General features: G+C 39.0%; 1 protein-coding gene across 1 annotated transcript; it reads left to right on the top strand.

The window, feature by feature from the left end:
- The first annotated feature begins 6,258 nt into the window (after positions 1-6,258).
- Positions 6,259-20,296, top strand: LOC114291821 (binding protein). The gene is made up of 9 exons (XM_028235695.2): positions 6,259-7,861; positions 11,641-12,384; positions 13,466-13,963; positions 17,443-17,534; positions 17,628-17,715; positions 17,806-17,920; positions 18,199-18,325; positions 18,409-18,583; positions 19,410-20,296. Exons 1-9 carry the CDS (start codon positions 6,377-6,379, stop codon positions 20,121-20,123), a joined length of 4,038 nt encoding a protein of 1,345 aa, XP_028091496.2. The 5' UTR covers positions 6,259-6,376; the 3' UTR covers positions 20,124-20,296.
- The last annotated feature ends 1,749 nt before the right edge of the window (positions 20,297-22,045 follow it).

Genomic DNA, 22,045 nt, shown 5'->3' with positions numbered 1-22,045 from the left:
ATCAACCCCTATTTTGATTATCACTCTAATGACCTTTGTTTTGTTCTGTTCTATATTGTGATTATGGTTATTTGTTTACACAATTTTTGGATTTCAGTTTCTACCACTTACATACTTTATTTACTCAAATTAAGTTTGTATAATGTTTGTAATTATAACCCTTGCACAGGTGGCTAAGTTTGGAGATGTACAACAATCTTGCCACATTTCACCTAAATTTCTTAGAAAGTTACGATTTCAGTCCTAAGCAACCAGGGTTAGGACGTGACAGATTGTAACAACCCCAACCCATTATTAGCATTAATTCATGTTTAAGTATGCCTAACAAGTAATTAAGAATAAATCTTGAGTTAATTATATGTGCGTTGCATTATTTTGTGTTTATATCTCTTTAACATAGAAAGATCTGTTCATGCTTTTATTTTGATCTGCGAATTAAAGATCTTATCGACATCTGATTCAGAAATTGACTTGGTTTATGTGTTAATTAGAATTTTTAGAATTTTAGGATAGGATCAATTGAAGTTCAATTCGGAACAATAAATTAGATTAATTTAATATTCACTTATTTAGCTTTAATTAAATTATCTTCAAGTGAAGCCTACATAAGGCTCCATATAAGTCTCCACTAAACTCTTTTCTTCAATTTCAAATATACTTGAGCTACTACACACACAAACGTGTGAGAGAGGGAGGGACCAAGAGAGAGAGAGAGTTGAGATCAACAAGAATTGTTGAAATTGAGAAGAATTAGCTTGGAATCCTAGTGTGCTCATCATCTAGATCTTACTTGAGAGGTTAAGGTATGAATTCAACACCTAGATTATATAATTATGATGTTTAGAACATGAATTCATGAAGATTATGTTGAGTTAAGCAAGCTTGAATTAAATAAGTTAGTAGAAGGACCATATCATGCGTGCATGTTCATCTCTCCACATTGAGAATTGATTTCAAAGAATTCTTCCATGCATGTTATCATTCTGCCTTAGCTTTGAGAATTTATCTTGTTTTCCATCCATTTGTCTCATTTAATCATGTATTGGAGGCTAAGAACTCAAGTGATTACATGCAGGTCATATTTAGAGCATGTTCTTACATTTTCAGTTGAAATTTTGCTCAATTAGCAAGCCATTGGGCCATGATTTCTTGTAATGATCTTTAATTCATGTTATTTTAAGAGTTTCCATGTATTTTCTCAAGTTTTGGCCCAAAAAAACCAAGTTTTGGTGCTTAAAGATTAAGTTTGAAACTTGTAGATCAAATCTGGAAATTCCAGAATTTGCATCTACGCTTGAGCGCAGGAATCCACACTCAAGCGACCACTCTGAGTGCATGCACTTCCGCTCGAGCGACCTGAACTACGCTTGAGCGTGAAATGCAAGCCCTCAAAAGTTCTTGCGCTTTGTAGCACGCTTGAGCGACAAAAGTTACGCTCGAGCGAGGGTCTGAGTCTTACGCTCGAGCGGGGATCGAGCGTCCATCGAGTGTGAAAAACAAGCAACCAGTACTTTTTCAAAATTTATAGACCGCTCGAGCGAAAGAAGTTATGATTGAGCGGACCCTCACATTCTGCATGCCCGCTCGAGCGAGGAAAGCCACGCTCGAGCGTAGATCTTGTTTTCAGCAAGTTTTGAAAAATATTTTCTAATGCAATTTTGCATCCTCATTCCATCCTAGGCATTCCTAGGCTATGATTAAGACACCATAATGAGGATAAAGGGTAGAAACACACTAAAAACAAATGAGATAAGTTATGTATAATCCGAATGTGTGTTTCAATGTATGTATCTATCATGCTGTCTAGGTCATACGCCATAAGGAAGCTGAATTGCCCACTCAATTTGTTTACTTGGAACATCTATTATCTGTGAGTAATAACTTAATAAAACTATGTTCAAGTTAAATTATTTCCGGTATATGAAACAAGATTTGTTGAATGGAATGTCATGTTTTATACTATGAATGATTGTCTAACAATAACAAGCATTTATGACATTATGCTATGATTCAAGTATGTTACAAGTGGCATTATGCTATGACTCAAGTATGTTATAAGTTCCCAGTACCGGAGGTTCCTTATGGAACTGACAAGCTATCTGTGCCCGGCTGGAGGTTCCTAGATGGAACTGACAAGTTTACAAGTTTCCAGTCCGGAGGTTTCTTTATAGAACTGACAAGTTATCCTTACCTGGCCGGAGGTTCTTCTATAGAACTGACAAGTATGATTTAAGATATTCTGTATGTGATCTGTCAACGCTCACGGATGTACTATGTAAGATTAAGCATGAACTCTGAATTCTATATATGCTAAGAATGAGAATACGAATGTGAACTTTGGAACATAAATGGTTATGGGATATCATTCATTTACCCCTTTACTTTGTTATTATTCACTGGGCCTCCGCTCACTACTTATTTATTATGTATGTAGGTGAGTAGGCTCGTGATTAGGCCTAAGATGATGCCTGAAGCGTTTTTGTGTTTGTCAACCACCTTTTGCGCCTCACGAGGAGGTCCCAGATCAAGTCATGTTTTGTGGCTGTGTTAATATGGATGTATAAGACTGTTCCTTTTGCTCTATGAACAAATTTTTCTTTTATATGTACATGAAGTGACGTGTAAATACTGTATCTTTTGTCGTCACTCGTATGTTATAAAGTTAAGATTATCAATCCCATGTAAGTCTTCATAGCTCGATAGACTATGTATATTTTATGTATTTACTTCTGTAGCCCCTAATTATAAGTCTAATTGTTAAGAGGTCCGTAATCCAATGATTACTTGCCGGTTACGACGCTAAATCTATATGGGCGAGTTTGGGTCGTGACATAGATAGTGCTGAAGAATGGTATGTATTGAGAAATAAAGAGATTTTACAGCGAAGAATAAAAGTGTAACTTAATTTAAGGATAAAGATGTAATTAAAAAATTAGGATTATGGTGGATACTAACTATTTGGCATGGTTTCATATTTTTTTTTGTCTTTTTATCTTTTTGGACTATATTACTTTTCTACTTTTTTACATATTTTTTTTTGTAAAAAGTCAAAAAATATACTTATTTAAATCATTTCAAACACCCACTAAAAAGATTACTAGAGTAAATAGAATTTTTCTTAAAATATAGATAAACTAGTACATGTTCGTGCCTAAAGACACGATGTAAATAAAATAAGTGAGCAAAAATGAGAAAAAAAAATTAAAGAAATAGGAAGAAAAATAAAAAAAAGAGGAAAAATAAAAAATAAAAAATAAAAAAATAAAAAGGAAAGATAACGAAAGGTGTGAGAGAGAGGGAGAGAGAGAGGGGGAGAGAGAGAGATTGCATGAGTAAACAAAAAAGGGAAAAAAGTAAGTGTATAAGTGAGAATTAAAAAAATATTGGCCTTTAATGAATATGAGAATTAATCTCAACCCTCGAAACGAAATGTATCTCTAAGACATTTTGACACATTTTTGAAACCCTTATGCTTTATTATGGGGTGATTTAGGAAGCTGATTAAAAGCTGATTTTTTGGTTTTTTAGAGTTTTTTTTTGTCATTTTGTTTGTAAAAAATGTAAAAGGTGGTGTGACCCAAAATGAAAAATTTTATTTTCACACACTTAATTAGCTTAGGACACATATTTTCTCAATACAAATACCTATTAATTTATTTATTGATTAATTTTTTCAATCTATACATTAAAAATTACAAATATATCATTCACTCAAATATTATTATACAACCACCATTTACCCCTCCTTTCCCGGTACCTTTGATTTGCCCAACTTCCACGTACAAACTAACATGGTTTTAATGTACTCTACAGTTGTAGAAATATCTATCTGAGCCATCATCTTCCCCAAGAGTCCCTTAACCAGAAGTTCATTATCCATACACACCAGAACATTGCCCAATCCCCAAGATTCCAACCATTGTAGCCCCAGAAAACCAGCCATAGCCTCTGCTTGCAATTTTTATAGAACTTGCACCGATTTAGTTGCAGCAGCAACTTTCCACCCAAGCTCTCCCAAGCCACCCATTTTGTACGTGCTCGTAAAGAAGTTTTCTCCCGAGATCCATTTACAATCACAAAGATGTCATTTAGTAACACTTACGTTTTCAGTTTTCTATTTATACTTACAAAAATTTTAGAAACTCAAATAAAAATTTATTTGGTAAATTTTTAATTTATAAATCAATGGTTTCAGTTTATAAATTTAGCCAAAAAATATAAACTCAAAAAATATGTTCCCGTTTTGAGTTTTTAGTTTTTTTTTTTTTTTACCAACCAACATTAGCCACCACCCGCCACCATTTTCCAACACCGTCTTCTGCCACCACCAGCCATCACCCACCACCACCTGCCGCCACCACTTCCCACCCATCCGCCACCACCATCCATCATCCGCTACCACCAGCCACCAACCACCCACCCACTACCACCACCACCCACCACCCACACCATCACCACTACCCGTTACCCACCTGTCACCACAACCCACCACCCACCACCACCACCACCACTTACTCGCTACTACCCACCACCCGCCACCATCACCCACCCACCCACGCACCACCACCACCACCACCACCACCACTACCACCACTCACTCGCTACTACCTACCACCCGCCACCATCACCCACCCACCCACGCACCACCACCACCACCCACAACCACCACGCACCACCCACTCGCTACCACCCGCCACCATCACCCACCACCCACCCACCCACCACCTACTCGCCATCCGCCACCCACCTACCACCACCACCACCTACTCGCTACCACCTGCCACCGTTACCTACCCACCCACCCACCACCATCTTCCGCCGCCACTTGCCATTTCTCACTCTTTTTTATATTTTAAATTTTTTTTAAATATTTTGTCAATTACCAAACGCGTTTAAAAAAACATTTATGTTTTTTTAAAAATAAACAAAAATCAATTTATAAAATTTTTGTAAATATAAACTGAAAACGTAAAAATTACCAAACAGATCCAAAGTAATCAAAATAAATTAAATCAACATTATCTATATATTAAAATTTGGATATGCCCCCACCAATACTTCTATCGACAGAGGTGGTGTGAATGAATGAAAGGGTCCCCCTCAAACACAAGTTTGAATGAACTGTAATTCTCAAATTGTATAATTGCAGCAATGTTTGGTCATTACAAAGCAACGGGCTATATGTAAAATCCCATAAATTTCTTTTGCATTATTTTTTAATTTGATTATTTGTTCCATAATAATAACTGAAACCAACACCTCAAACTATCTTTGACAGTTACCCTGATTATTCAATACAAAACGAGTTTCGTAGTTTGTTCAATTTTACTCTCTCTCTCTTATCTGTTCTTATTTTGTGCAATAGAGTTATACAGAGAGTGTAACAAACAAAGTGATAACAATCAAAAAATTAAGATTTAATTTTTTTAACTCAAAAAATGTATATTGAGATTTTTTTATTTTTAAAAGATGTGTATAGAGAATTTTTTTATATAATATTATGGGCGTTGCTAGATGTCTATTATGGTCATTTTTATTTAGGATATAATTGTCATTAAATTAATATTTTATTAAGTGTGTGTCCTGAGCTAATTAGGTGTGTGGAAATAAAATTTCTCATCCAAAATGGATTAAAAGCTAAAAGCAAGATTTTTTTGTTGCTTATCTGGATTACACGTATATCCGTTATCACACCGATCTCTTTACTTTTTTACATAATTTTTTATAAAAAGTTAAAAAATTATTAAAATAGTTTGTTTCCAAACGAGACCTTAGGCTTGTCAAAGATACAAATTCCCCCAAACATCGACTTAGGCTTTGTTTGGAAAGTGAGTTAACTTTTTGACTATTTAGCTTGGGACTAAAAACTTCGTTTGGGTTAGATTTTTTGAATTTTTTAATTTTTGTGAGAGAAAAATAATTATAATTTAAATATGATACTTTATCTAATTAATTTTTTAAGCCTATTTTGTACTATTTTAACCAAAAAAAATCCTTTGGCCTACATGCCACACGACGGCTTAATTATAGGTTGTGTTTGGGAAATTAATTATTTTAGTAGGTTAAAAATTTTATATTTAGAAAAATGATTGGATTTTTTTTTTGTAATTAGATGCGATATTTATGAGAAAAAAAAATGAAATGATTATGAATTTAATGTGACATTTTACCTTATTAACTATTTTAACCTATTTTCCTTTTTTTTTTAAAAAAAAAAAACACATAAACCAAACAAGCCATAAACCCTCCCCCCACACATGGCCATAGAAATGTCACCTTGTGTTTAAGCGGGAATACCAAAATTTGAAGCTATTTGAGGAAGAAGTTGCAGAAGAAGAAAGAGAGAGAGAGAGAGAGAGAGTTGAATCAACCCACCATGGAAGAAGCCATACATCGAATTGTCTCAGAGCTCGAAACTCACCACTCTCTCTCCGATCCCAATTCCCAAACCCCCATTTCCAAATCTACCCTCTTGGATCTCCAAACCCTACTCGACAATGCTCTCAACACCACCGATTCAGTCGATATCGAACGCCTCTACGATGAGCTCTCTTCAAAGAACCTCTCTCCATCTTCTCTCCTCCGTCCAATCACTTCGTCCATGGATTCTAGTCCGACCCACCTCGCTCTCTTGGCCTCCAAAGTCTATCTCTCTATTCTTCTCTCTCCTAATTCCCCTGTTTTTACCCTCTTCACTCCCATGGCTTTTCTCTCTCTTCTTCGCTCGATTCGCCGATCCTTCAAGAACCCAAATTCAGCGCCTTCCTCAGCTGAGAATCGGACCCGAAAGAAGAAAGGCGGTGGCAAAGCCGGGCCTTCTCGCAATCGGGCTCGAAACGTTGAAGACGATGAATGTGGGAGTGAAGAGAATCAATTTGATGTGAGGGTCTTCTTTTCTGTGCTTGAAAGGTTAGAACTTGTTCTGGGTTTAGTTCATTTGGATCGGTTTCCGGATAGTTTGAAGTCTTTGATTCAAACTGTGGCTGAAATTCCTGTAATGGCAGTTGAATTGTGTGGAGGTTCAACGAGTTATAATAAGTTATGTGATTTGTGTTCGCGGATTTTAAGCGAATTATTGAGGCCCGAGCATGGGGATCCAGCAATTACTGCAGCTGAGGTGTTGAAGTCATTGTCACCGGTGATTCTTTTGCATAAATCGCAGGCGCGGACTTTTGCACTTGGTTTCGTGGTAAATAGAATGACGGGTTTGGCAAAGGATTCAGGTGAAATCAAGAAGGCAATTGTGAATCTGCCCAAGTATTTGGTGCAAAAGGCTCCTGAGAAGTCTGAGCCTAGGGCATTGGCAGTGGAATCGATAATGGAGATTGTAAAAGCTATAGAATACGAGGATCAAACTGGATTTGCAGATTATGTAGTAAAGATGACCCAAGGAAAGTCCCATTTTAGGCTATTGGCTGTGGATCTTGTTCCAATGCTAATGGTGTCATTGAGAGACCCTTTGGGGCTGAATTTTGAAAATGGGGAAGAGAATTCTTGGGGGTTGAGGTGTTTGGAGGCCTTGATTAAGCGATGTTCGGATTCAACTGCAGGGATACGAGCTCGGGCTCTTACAAACTTGGCGCAATTGGTGGGGATTTTATCGGGTGATGATAGGAGTCGTGTGGTTTTGAAGGAAGCAATGGAGTTTGGTAATAGGCTAGAAGGCGGAATGAATGACTTACTAAGGAAAAGATGCGCGGATGAGAAAGCTGCTGTAAGAAAGGCTGCACTTCTTCTAATTTCCAAATTGACTGCTCTTCTTGGTGGTACTTTTGATGAAGTTGTGCTGAAGACCATGGGTGTGGCTTGTTCGGATCCTCTTGTTAGCATTCGTAAAGCGGCAATTTCAGCTCTCTCTGAGGTAAAGCTATTGTCTTTCTTTGTCCAACTTACTGTTTCTTTGTTTATTGTCTTTTGATGAAGTTGTGCTTGTTAATATATTTTATGTTAGTGCTTTAGGCTTTAGATTAGTGCCTTTACTTTCGGTTAGTGGATCCACTTTTGGCATGATGATGTTTGTAATTTTCTCTCCTATATAACGGAGAGTGTACCTCTTTATTCATATAACATTCAATACAATATTCATCAATACAAATTATTCTCTCATTCTCTCTCTATCAATTTATCTTACATGGTATCAGAGCAAGGTTGAGAAGCTAGAAATTCTGCTTCACCGGCGGGCGGCAGCCTCGCCTTGGCCGCCCGCCGGACCTCTACACATACCTTCACTCCGCTGCCAGAAAGTCATAGCTGAACTCTTCTCTGCCTCACACATATTTGTTCATCAATGGCGACATCGAGCCACCATCGTCTCCTCCTCCAAATGTCCGACCTTCGTCATCATTTTTTGATCCAAAACCCGTTGTGTGCAACTCAAAAGCACCATAGTTCAGCTGAAAATTTGTAGACCTTCTCTAGCCGAATCTTGTCAATGGAAGATGGCATACATGTGTGTACTGTTCGTGTCACTGTCACAAATCTTTTCTTTCCAGAACCTTGGCAATCACTCCGCAAGCAATAAATTGCTGCTATGCTTCGCACCTGGGAACAATCCTTGGCGTGCATAGATTGAAATGAAAACATATCTACTCCATCCCTCGGTGAGCCTTGCACGGCCTCCTGTTGGCTGGCACAAGACAGTCTGGTAGTTTCCACACACCACAACAGTTTGCGAGTGGCTAAAGACGGTGGTTATGTTGAAACAATGGATTGAAGTCCAAATCTGAGCCCTACAACTCGTCGGAGGGGCAACAATGGATGTATATCCTTTCGTGCGCTTGATCATAGACAATCTCGCCCTTAAGATTCCAATGGCCTCCAAGCCCGCTCGCTCCGTTGTGCATCCCTCATCGTCGTCATGCTTCTGCAATAGACAGAGTTCTCTTGGCGATCTATCGATACCATGCACTCTCTCATTTTCGATGGGCTATTTACTGGTACTGTAGAGCAAGTGGTTCCCAACCAGAACCAAAGCACTGCTTCTCTCTCTCAATATACATCACCAACAACACCACTCACCCATGTGCTCCATCTCTCCCCCACTCTCTAGTATATATATATTTATATAACTTCTGATTAAATTGCTCTTCTTTCTCTTCATAACTAGAAAGAGCCACAAACACTAAAAAAAAAAATTCACACCACCACCCCCTGTTCCCCACTGTCTAGTATATATATATTTATATAAATAAAACCCACACTCTCTAGTATATATATATTTATATAAATAAAACCCATCTTGCACTGTCCATCTTGCACTGTGTGTGCGCACGCCAACCTTCGCCACTTTTTTATTTTATTATTATTTTTGTACAAACTCATATCTACTCTTTTTTTTTTTAAACGCATGCTGATTCATGTTACCTTTACTTTACTCACTTTACTTTTATTTATTTTATTTTATTTTATTTTTTCTTAAAAAAAAAAAAAAAAAAAAAAAAAAAAAAATCTTCTATTCATTCCATCTAATTTTTCTGCTCAGTTTTATCCCTTCAAACCATTCGGATTTGCACCATACACTCATTTTATTTCTATCGGGTCTTCGCCCTAATCACCATTTTACACCATAATAACAAAAAAAAAAAAAAAAAACAACAACAAAAAAAAAACAAAAACACAACCAAACAAACACCAAACCACCACACCCACAGTGGGTTTTTTTTTCTTCTCTACTCTGCCGCCGGTCTCTTCTTCTTGCCTCCGTACTGGGCGGCCCTTGCCGGTGTTGCCTCTGTATTTCCCACTCCACTGGGCATGATCACTCCCCCCTGCTCCTCCACTGCAGCATATGGCGGACCTCCAAATCGGAACATCACGGTGGCCTTCCGCTTCAGCTCCTTGTTTTCTGCCCTTAGCACGCTTATCTCTGCTCGCGCATCCTTATACATGCGTTGGAGCAGAGCCAGCTGGGAGTTTAAATGCTGCACCTCATTTGTCCTACTCTGCAGCCGGTTCGACAAATTTGTGACCGCCGTCATGCTTTCCACACATGCCTTCAAAGTATACTGATTGGCCTCCACATCCGACTGCACTGCCATTCTTTGTTCCACCGACCGCATCGGAAAGTTCAACGGAGCGAACACAGAGGTGTTTGGTTGAGGTTCACTGGTCTCCGCACTAGTTCTCTCTCTTGTTGACTCGTTCAGTTCGGGAAAGAGAGTAAGCAGACCACGGGAAGAAGAGGAAGAGGAGGCCATTGTCTGGGCAACAGAGTTTTTCAGACTCTCTCTCTCAGCACAACAAAGTTTTTTTCAGAGGTTTTTTCGCAGCTTTTCTCTGCCTCAGCCTCACCTCCGTCTTGGTTAAATAGACGAGGCAGCCACGCGCATCGCGCGCCTCTTGACGCCCGACAAACCAGGCACGCCAGCCAAGGCACTCACGTGCCTCGCCATCATATCTGGCACGCCTTTTGATGCATCGGGCACGCCTTTTGATGGCACGCCTTTTGACAGATTGGGCACACCTTTTAAGGGCACGACTTTTGAGGGCTCGATATCTACATCCATGTATATTTTTTGGGCAGCCAATATACACACTCATACAGTGTCTTCTACACCGGTCAGCTTTATCAATCCCTTTGTTTCAACCTCAAATAGGTTTCTATCTTCACACCTATTTGAGTTTGAGGGGGGGTTATACCAGTATCATGTATAAGTCGCTCATGGCGCACTCCCTAAGTCGCCTCCTCGGTGCACCACCACAGCTGCTCCAACGGTCCGACATGACCCCATAAACTGTCTTCTCCAACGGTCCGACATGACCCCGTAAACTGTCCTGCTACAACGGTCCGACATGACCCCGTAAATTGTCCTGCTACATCGGTCCGACATGACCCCGTAAACTGTCTTCTCCAACGGTCCGACATGACCCCGTAAACTGTCTTCAACAACGGTCCGACATGACCCCGTAAACTGTCTGCTCCAACGGTCCGACATGACCCCATAAACTGTCTTCTACATCGGTCTGACACGACCACACAGTGTCTTCTACAACGGTCCGACATGACCCCGTAAACTGTCTGCTACAACGGTCCGACATGACCCCATAAACTGTCTTCTACATCGGTCTGACATGACCACACAGTGTCTCCTATCCCATTTTTAATTTTTATTTATCAGTTTATTTTTTCTGTTTTGTTACTCTCTCCAAACTCAAGTTGGTTAGTACCTATCCTCCTTGAGTTTGAGGGGGGCTGTTAATATATTTTATGTTAGTGCTTTAGGCTTTAGATTAGTGCCTTTACTTTCGGTTAGTGGATCCACTTTTGGCATGATGATGTTTGTAATTTTCTCTCCTATATAACGGAGAGTGTACCTCTTTATTCATATAACATTCAATACAATATTCATCAATACAAATTATTCTCTCATTCTCTCTCTATCAATTTATCTTACAGTGCTGAACCCCACTTCTTTGGATCCTCTTCGTTTCTTTGTTTACTGTAACCAAATTATTTAAGATAAGATGTTTAGAAAAATTGTGTGCACTTAAAGAAGAATGCTTTCCTATGTTTATGCAAGTGCATTTGTTTATGATCAGTTTTCCTTTCCCCATTTTTATTTTTGCCGGCAGATCTGTTTCAATGCAACGCTTTAACTTATTCAACGCTTTAACTTATGCAACTCTCCTTTGGTTCTGCAGGCCTTCAGAAAATTCTCAGATGACAGTGTAACTAAAGAGTGGTTACATTCTGTTCCACGGTTAATAACTGATAATGAATCTAGCATTCAAGAAGAATGTGAGAACCTGTTTCTAGAACTGGTCTTGGACCGAGTGTCCAGAGCTGGATCTACTGATTTGCCACACAATAAACCTGTCTTTCATGAACCAAATTTCAAGGCAGAAAGCTTAGAAAGAGAGATTGAATTGTTATTTCCTGACGGAGTTTTAGGTCTATTGAAAGAGATCTGTAATGGGGAGGTGACACCTTGGGTGAAGAAGATCTGTACAAGCCTAGGAAAGAAGAAACGGCTCAAGCCCAAAATTGCTATTGCCCTCCAAAATATCATAATGACATCCGAGTCAATGTGGTTGAGTCATTTGATGCCAATCGAGAAGTGGACTGCCCCTCCTGGGGCTTGGTTTCTTCTATCAGAGGTGTCGGCATACCTTTCAAAAGCAGTGGACTGGGAGTTCCTCCATCATCAATGGGCTCTCCTTGACAAGTATGCACCAGGTGGAGAGGTTAAGAGCTCTCTGGAACAAGGACTTGAAGATGAAGAGTTTGTGGGCACTGAATCAAATTCTGTTGCTTGGGCAGGAGATCGTGTCTTCCTCTTGCAAACAATTTCTAATGTTTCTGTAGTGTTGCCTCCTGAACCTGCGGCAGATTTAGCTCATAACTTGCTTAAACGAATTGAGGAGTTTAGCATGCATTCAACAGAGGTATCTGTCTAATAGTATCACGTGTATGTGTCAATTTGCTGGAACGATTCTGGTGCTTCTCCTTTAAATTTGTTTCTATTGGGTATTTCACTGGATTGCCTCATATAAGTTATAAATGCAATTATATGTGAACTTCGTTTTTTGTTTTTTTGGAACTACATATGTGAATTTTGTTTAGCTAGCAGAAATCAATCTCAACTCAAGTACTTTAGTTGCAATGTACTTATCATATATGATACATAGGATCTGTATCCTTTGGGAAGGAAATTGTAAAAACGTAGGCCTTGTTTGGTTTGTTTTTGAGAAATAAATTTTGGAAATTTTTTTTTAAAATTTTGTTTGATTTAGTGATTTTGGAATTTTTTTTCAAAATCACTCTCTCTCTTACACATCAATCAATCACTTTTTTTCTCTCATCTCTCATTCTCAATCACTTTTTCTCTCATACACATCTACTTGATTACAACAAAACATTAAATCATCGGAAACTCCTATATTCCAAAACTATTTCCAAAATATACATCCAAACAAACCAAAAAAATTTCTAAACTCTCTCCTCAAAATCTTTTTAAAAAATTTATCTCCCAAAACCAAATCAAACACACCCGTAATTTCCATTGTTTTGTGCAATATAAAAGGACGTATGATATGTACTTCAAATGAATGTAGCTGCCAGACTGGAAAGGGGAATATGTCTTGGCTTGAAGGAGGATACGATTCCATATGAAGGAAAAAGATTGAGACCCACAATTGAAGTCTTGCAATTTTACTCACAAAGACATGGCAGGTTGTGCCAACTTTTGATTTGCCACAAACTTAATCCTGTAACACTCAACTCTCTTTCCATGTCATTGTGGGTGAATTGGGGGACTTAAATTGTGGTCTCTAACATTTCTCCTACATAATGTTGAATGCAAAGAAGAATTTGCATAGCACCTAGTGGCCTGCATTGTTGAGTTTGGAAGCATTCATGTCATATACCAAAATTTTTTGTGCATTTGTGTCATACTTTTGCAACTATGTTTCCTTGGTAAGTCTACGAGTTTTTGTCCATGTTGACCAATGATTTATTTGATGGCAGGTTAACGCTCATGTAAAAGCACTCAGAACATTATGCAAGCGAAAAGCTTTGAATCCCGAGGAAGCTGATGGTCTTGTTACAAAATGGGTACAACAGCTTCTCTCTAAAGCTTCCCAAATTCTTGAAATGTACATATCAAAGGACTCAGTAGCTAACAAGGACAGTACCTTTTTTACACCTCCTAGAAGTGGCAGCAAGAAGGGCAAGAGAGCAGAATCAGCGATGTGCAGATTATTATCACAAGCAATCACTGCAGTTTACACTATTGGGTCCTTGGTTATTGTTTGTCCTAGAGCCGATTTAAAAGCCATTATTCCAGTTTTGCACACCATTATTACTTCTGGGAGTTCTGACCCAAAATTGACTAAATTACCTGGCCCTGCTGTTTCTATAAAACAGACGGCCCCTTCTTTGTATATTCAAGCTTGGCTAACAATGGGGAAGATCTGCCTCGCTGATGGGAAACTTGCGAAGCGTTACATTCCTCTTTTTGTACAGGTATGACTTTGAATTCAGCATATTGTACGTTCCATGGTTTTGAAATCACTTTAGTTAGCCACATTTTAGTGTTACTTGTTGAGTGTATAGATGAGAAGACGAAGAGAAGAATAAGAAGAAGGAATAGAACAAGAGAAAGCTGCTGTAGATTATTGATTCAAAAAACTTAGGGCTTCCCCCTTACACACAACTACTTATACTAATAAGAATAATACATAAAGACCAAACTACCCCTAACACTTAACACTCCCCCTCAAGTTGGTGCAAAGATGTTTCTCATGCCCAACTTGCAACAAATAGGGTGAAAGACTTTACTACTATGACCCTTAGTAAAAACATCCGCCAGTTGATCTTCAGACTTAACAAAAGGCATACATATCACACCCTTATTCAATTTCTCCTTAATGAAATGTCTGTAAATCTCAATATGCTTAGTCCGGTCATGTTGAACAGGATTGTGTGCAATACTAATAGCAGCCTTGTTGTCGCAATACAAAGTCATGGGACCACTCCAATCAAGCCCTATATCACTCAACAAAGATTGAAGCCACATTAGTTCACATGTTCCATGTGCCATAGCCCTGTATTCAGCTTCAGCACTAGATCTAGAAACGACCCCTTGCTTCTTACTACGCCATGTGACTAGATTTCCCCCTACAAAAGCACAATAATCGGATGTAGAGCGTCGGTCATCTATAGAGCCTGCCCAATCTGCATCTGTGAATGCTTCCAACCTCAAGTGACCATGATTAGAGAACAAAATTCCTTTTCCAGGGGCGGATTTAAGGTACCTCAAAATACGATAGACTGCATCCAAATGAGTTACACGAGGATCATGCATAAACTGACTCACTATTCCAACTGTATAGGCAATATCTGGACGAGTATGAGAGAGATATATCAGTCTTCTCACAAGTCTTTGGTACCTTTCCTTCTCCACAGGCTCACCAATTCCACTACAAAGATGATGATTAGTCTCAATTGGTGAATCAGCTGGTCTGCAGCCCAACATGCCCGTTTCCTCAAGAAGATCTAGAATGTACTTCCTTTGAGAAATAAAGATGCCTTTGTCAGATCTAGCAACTTCAATCCCAAGAAAGTATCTCAATGGATCAAGTTCTTTTATCTCAAACTCCTTGGCTAACTGCATCTTGAGATGGGTCACCTCTTCCTCATCATTACCTGTCACAACTATGTCATCCACGTATACAATAAGCACTGCTACCTTATGTACATTGCGTTTGACAAACAAGGTGTAATCTGCATTGCTTTGTTGATACCCAAATCCCAGCATTGCCTTGAGGAATCTACCAAACCAGGCTCTAGGAGATTGTTTCAAACCGTACAAAGCCTTCTTTAATCTACAAACCTTTCCAACTGTAGACTGAGATAAGAATCCTGGAGGTACATCCATATATACCTCCTCCTCCAAATCCCCATGAATAAAAGCATTCTTCACATCTAGTTGTTGTAGAGACCATCCCAAATTAGCCGCACATGACAAAATAGCTCGAATGGAATTCATCTTTGCTACTGGGGCAAAAGTTTCTTGATAATCTATTCCATATATTTGGGTAAATCCCTTGGCCACTAGTCTTGCTTTGTACCGTTCAATTGTCCCATCTGCATTGTGCTTAATGGTGAACACTCACTTACATCCGACTGGGTGTTTCCCATTTGGAAGAGACACCAACTCCCATGTGTTATTTTTACTCAAAGCTTGCATCTCTTCTACCATAGCTACCTTCCACTTAGGATCATTGATGGCTTCTTTCCAACCCTGCGGAATACACACAGAAGAAAGGGACGAAACAAAAGCACGATACGTAGAAGACAATGAATCATATGACACGCATTTAGAAATAGGGTGTTGAGTACAAGCTCTAACCCCCTTTCTGAGAGCAATAGGAAGACTCAAATCATTCGTAATAGGACCATCAACAACAGGTGAAGAAATGAGATGAGGATCATTACCTGAAGAGTTAGTGGAAACTGGGTGTGGAACTGGCATAGGAGATGATGATTGACTTGGTGGCACAAGAGAAGCCGGCTCTTTCTGACGCCGTGAATAAGTCTTAAGATCAGCTCTGTCCAAACGACCACCGATATCCGACTCCTCATCAATAGAACTCCTAGGCTTCCCCTCACCACAAATAACAGCCCGTTGAGGAGGAAGGAAAAAAGACAACTCATGTTGATATGATGTCGTCTCATCCGCAATCTCATCGATACCACGCTCCCCCTGAGGAGATGGCGGAGGACCAAGAAAAAATGACTCAGATTCACGGAAGGTGACATCCATACTAACATACAACCTATGAGAGTGAGGGTCATAGCATTTGTAGCCTTTCTGAGTAGCAGAATAACCAAGAAAGACACACCGGACAGCCTTAGGATCAAGCTTCCCACGAGTTTGAGGTTGAAGATGAACAAAACAGACACTACCAAAAACCCGAGGCGGAAGAGAAGAAGTGGGATACGTCACAGGAAGAAGCTCAAGAGGAATTTGGAAGTGGAGGACACTAGAGGGCATACGGTTAATAAGATAAGCCGCGGTAAGAACCGCATCCCCCCAAAAGGACTTAGGAACGTTCATGGTAAACAAGAGAGAGCGAGCAACCTCAAGTAGATGGCCATTTTTACGTTCAGCAACTCCATTCTGTTCAGGAGTGCCAACACAACTAGTTTGATAAAGAATGCCATGGTCGTCGAGGTATACCTGGAAAGCGCCATCAACATACTCAGTCCCATTATCACTCTTAAGAATTTTGATAGTAGCATTGAAGAAATTGGATATCATTTTATGAAAACTTTTGAAGCATGAGAAAACTTCATTTTTTGTACGAAGTAAATAAAGCCAAGTCACACGGGAATAACAATCAATGAAGGTGACAAACCATCGATAACCAGAGGTAGAAACAACAGGGGAAGGACCCCACACATTGGTATGAATAAGCATAAAAGGAAAAGTACTTCTTTTATTAATTGAAAGATAACAAGTACGTTTATGCTTAGCAAGCTCACAAGCATCACAAATAAAGTTATTCCTAGGACAATCACGAACTAATAAAGGAAAAAGTTTCTCTAAAATGCTAGAGGAAGGATGCCCCAAACAGCGATGCCACTGATGAAGGAGACGAAGGGAGGAGCCATAAGTGCATTGAAGAGCCTGAGAGGACAACTACTACTTAGGGGAAAACTTAGGGTTTTCCCCTTACACACAACTACTTATACTAATAAGAATAATAAATAAAGACCAAACTACCCCTAACACTTAACATTACTAAATTCTACTAGTTCCAGAGAAGCCCTAATCTTTTATGACTCAGAATTCAGTATTCTTTTGGAGTGATCATTATATGTAGTTATCTAGATCTTATATGTAAATTGCCTGACTTTATTTCCTAGAGATTGTTTACTTTTATATCTAGGATTCTGCAAATAATCGTTTAAAAGAGTGCCTGCTTGTGTTACTGCAGGAGCTTGAAAAGAGTGACTGTGCGGCCCTTCGCAATAATATTGTTGTAATGATGGCAGATTTTTGTGTACGCTATACTGCTCTAGTTGACTGGTGAGCCACTTTTTATTTTCTCTGGTTAAGGAACAAGAACTTGTCAGCGATAATTTCTTCAAAATTCTCACTAGCTATTCATAAAGTCAACAGTTACATATCAAATATCACAAAGTGTCTCTGTGATCCATGTGAGCTTGTGAGAAGACAGACATTTATACTGCTCTCCAGACTATTACAGGTTTGTTTTTGTTATTTAAAATGTTGTATGCTTTCCATTTTGAAGATAATTTTTGGGAAATTAGTTCTTTTAACTTTCTACTCATTTCAGAGGGACTACGTGAAGTGGAGAGGTGTACTTTTCCTACGATTTTTGTTATCCCTTGTTGATGAATCGGAAAAAATAAGACATCTGGCTGATTTTCTCTTTGGGAACATCCTAAAAGGTTGTGATGCTTTCACAGAGCTGTCATTTGCAAATTCTCTTGAACCGATGATTTAAGAGCAACTCCAATGGTGTAGTATTTAGGTGTAGCAGTGCTTAAATAACAAAACACAACATAAACACTCACTTCAGCAGTGTAGTATATGTTATGCTAAAATATCACCGTGCTATATCCTATTTGTGCTTTTGCTGTGCTAAAATAGCACAAAAAATGCTGCACCAATGGAGATGCTCTAAGTCTGTTGTCAGGAATTGACTTTATGTGTGATATATTTGCAGCCAAGGCACCACTTCTAGCTTATAATAGTTTTGTTGAAGCTGTTTTTGTTCTGAATGACTGCAATGTGCATACTGGACATAGTAGTTCTCAGAGTTCAAGAGCTGAGAGCCGACTTTTCGCTATTAGGTATGTGAAAGTCTTGTAGATGTAAAGATAACTACTCCTAATCGAAGAGACATTGCACTAAGTTCGTAATTTTTCTTTTCCAGAGGTAATGATGAGAAATCAAGGTCTAAAAGAATGCACGTCTATGTTTCATTGCTGAAACAAATGGCTCCAGAGCACCTTTTAGCCACTTTTGCCAAGGTATGTGCAGAGATCCTTGCTTCTGTATCTGACGGCATGCTGAGTATAGAAGATGCTACAGGACAATCAGTTCTGCAGGTACTAATTTTGTGCAATCTCTCTCTCTCTCTCTCTCTCAATGTGAATGCTTCATATTCCATCCCATTGAAGTGGTTTAGCTCCTCTGTAGTTGCTGCTGTTGAAAGAGGGTGCTGTCATTATTTTACCTAGTAGTGAAATTTATGGGAGGTTTGGTGGTTGCTACAAAATATTTCTTATATAGAAGTTGTGCTGCATTGATAGCTTGAGCCATAAGGAATTCACTTGGATTGGTCCATTCTGTTTGTTATCCTTTTCTTGATCTTTTCATTCTCCAAAGGTGAAGAAAAAATTACAAATAAACATACTTAGGAGCTGTTTGGTAACGTTGCTAGTTTTGTGTTTTCTTTTTTAGTATATTGGAGGCCTAGTCTAGAGGACAGGAAATTCAACCCGACATAAAATATGAAACAAAACTTTTTTTTTTTTGAAAACAGAAACACATGCTTGGTGAGTTGCTGGAGGTGGTGGAGGGTGGATGAATGTGGTGGCCAGTGGTGGAGTGTCGCTGGAGGTCCCCAATGGTCATGAGAGGGTGGCCGGAGGGTCACATGAGGGTGGCCATAGGTGGTGGATGGTGATGGTGGGGGAGAGGAGGGAAATGAAAAGAAAACATCTTTTTTTAGTTAAGAAGTTTTGAAATTTTTGGAAACTGTTGCCACATTTTTGAAATGAAAAAGAATCACCAAACGCGTTTTTCTTTTCAATTTCCAGAATTTTTAAAGCGAAAATAAGAAAAGAAAGGAAATGAAAGCGTTGCCAATGCATTTCCTTTTTGTTATGCATATTTCATGTACAATGTGCTTTTTTGATGGGGAGACAACAGGATGCTTTCCAAATTCTCTCAAGCAAAGAAATCCGAATTCCATCCAACCGCGGATCATCATCCGATCCTGGAGACATGGATGAAGAAGGTGGAGGAGATAGCGGCAGTGCAGCTGCAGCTGCAGCTAGAGGAAGGGTTATAACTCAAGCAGTCAAAAAAGGCCTGATCCAAAACACAATCCCCATATTCATAGAGCTAAAACGTCTCTTGGAAAGCAAAAACAGCCCTTTAACTGGTTCCCTCATGGAATGCCTCCGAGTCCTTCTCAAGGACTACAAGAATGAGATCGATGAGATATTGGTTGCTGATAAACAGTTGCAGAAAGAGCTCATTTACGACATTCAAAAGTATGAGTCGTTGAAGGCAAAGTCAACGGCTACTGAAACTGTTTCAATGATGCAAAGATCAGATGCATTTCGTTCGCCTGGAACTTCCAAGGCCGTGACAGACAGTAATGTGCAGAGTAAAGTACCTGGGATGTTGATGAGTGGGAATTCGAAACTTGATTCAGCAATGGCAGATGTGGTGGCTAGAGCCACGGCTCGGTCAGTGCTCAGGGAAGTGAATCAGGGTGGTAAAACACCACCACTGAGTGCCATGAGTGTGCCTAAGCTCAAGACTTCCATGGGAGGAATGGTTTCGAAAGGAGACCGGTCCGCAGCTGTACTGGAATCTTTGAGAAGACAGTGTTTTGACTCTGATGAAGAGAACTGATCACTTTTTAGGCCATATGGGAACTGACTCTGTAGTTCATTTTCGTTTTTTGAAGCTTATTCCATTGTACATAAAACATTCTTGTTAGTTCATAAGAACATTGTTGTAATTTGTAGATGTAGTCAAATTACATGACATGTTTTAATCCAATCCTATGATCAATTTGCAGCAAACTTGCATGAGTCTCAATTACATGTGTCTCAGGCATAGACAAAAAGGGAAATTCTATAATACACATCCAAAAAAAAATAGTGACTATATGCTCAGCTACAATTTTTGTAATTTTTTATTATGATTAATTGTGATGTTACTTATAACTTAGTTATGATTTATTATGATATTGATTATGATTTAATTATTATCTATTATAGTGGTTATTTTAATTATGATGGAAGAGAATTTTAGTTATGTTTCAAGTTGTGTTTGACTATAATTTATTTTAGTATTGATTATCAATTACTTATGATTTATTGTGAGGGTAATTTATAATTTATATATGGTATAGACTCAAAAATTATTATAATTTATATATGATACAGACAAAAAAGAGTATGTATTATAGAAGAAACCCAAGTGAGGTATGCGGTGAGTTCCAATGGCACTCGAGAAAAAAAGTATTTTTGTTGGTTTTTTAACTTTTGAAGGTTATTTTTGTAATTATGAGCGTGCCAGCAAGGATTAATCAGTCCTTACAGAATTTTGATTGTCAACCAATTATCAGACGATTGCGTTGTAGTTCTTTCAGCCTCAATGAAGAGGACTTTTACTGGTAGCTTGATTTAGGAGAATTTAAGCACAAGAACAGTTAAATAAAGAGCAATTGAAGCATTTCATTAGTATAAAAAATTTACAATGATCCAAACTCAGCCTCGTAGAGGTTTACAGCGACAATCTACTTGAAACTACTCCTATGAATGAAGTGCAGTGCAGGGATTTAAAATACAGGAATGTAAAGAACAGGAAATATAAAAATTGGAACGAAATATGTAAAGTAAGACCGGTTTCTTTTATCTGAGTCAGGGGGTTTTTTCTGGGGCCTTCCCTGCTATTTATACTTCTCAAAGATGACCATCGAATTGCACTTCAAACCGTCGAACTGCCCCTCTGTGGTCGCTGATCATGCTGCCTTATAAGTAGTTTCACTCCGCCATCACTTGCAGTTAGGCTTCCCTCCTATATTTGAATTTGAATGTGAGTAACTGTTGAAGCCACGTCACCTTGCATCTCTTTGTTGATCCACTGCTACTCAGATCTCATAACAACCAATATTAACTGTCACGTGTACGATCAGGATCGAAGACTTGAATGGTCTCCCCATATTACCCTTACTTTGCCACACGTTGAATTGTAACTGGCTTGCACAAAATATGTAGCCAACATTATCCCCCGCACTAATATACCCAAGACTTGGTGATATTAGTGGATCAGGGTCTTTTCCCCACGTCTCAGAATGTGCATGGGTTTTTCATCTTCCCAGAAATGCAACTGTCACTCACCATCTGTATTAAACTCTCGTTTAATCTTTTGAATACTTCCACCGTCTTAGCATTCGAACAGACTGATACATTTCATGGCCGAATTACTTTTTTCCTCCAGCGATCGAGCACACGAAGAGTCATATGTCCATGCTGTTCCTCCTCCAAAGAACGTCCATGCATTTATTAGTCACTTTTATCCACATTTCTATATTCAGGTCATGGATGCCTTTGCAAATTATCAACAGGGAGCGAATCAACCATCATTTTGTTGAGTTCACTGACCCTTTAGAGTTTCCTTCCTATGCTCGAAGTTCAGTGGTTTACCCTTACGTGCCCATTGACCATCGACGTAGGCTGGAGGAAAATCTGCTTGTAGCATGGTATACATCCTCCATGCCTACAAAGATAGTGCATGCTGCTCGACGCCTAGAAGAAACACAAGGG

The sequence above is a fragment of the Camellia sinensis genome, chromosome 7 (assembly GCF_055761805.1).
Source record: "Camellia sinensis isolate YWXY chromosome 7, ASM5576180v1, whole genome shotgun sequence".
Lineage (NCBI taxonomy): Eukaryota > Viridiplantae > Streptophyta > Magnoliopsida > Ericales > Theaceae > Camellia > Camellia sinensis.
Note: the sequence above shows the minus strand (reverse complement) of the source record. Positions and strands in the feature narration are given on the sequence as shown.

What these genes read in the sequence shown, in the direction of transcription:
- LOC114291821 (XM_028235695.2), top strand. Translation starts at nt 6,377, where the DNA reads ATGGAAGAAGCCATACATCGAATTGTCTCAGAGCTCGAAACTCACCAC. An exon ending in CAATTTCAGCTCTCTCTGAG is followed by an intron (nt 7,862 to 11,640) that starts GTAAAGCTATTG and finishes TTGGTTCTGCAG; the next exon opens with GCCTTCAGAAAATTCTCAGA. An exon ending in CAGGACAATCAGTTCTGCAG is followed by an intron (nt 18,584 to 19,409) that starts GTACTAATTTTG and finishes GGGAGACAACAG; the next exon opens with GATGCTTTCCAAATTCTCTC.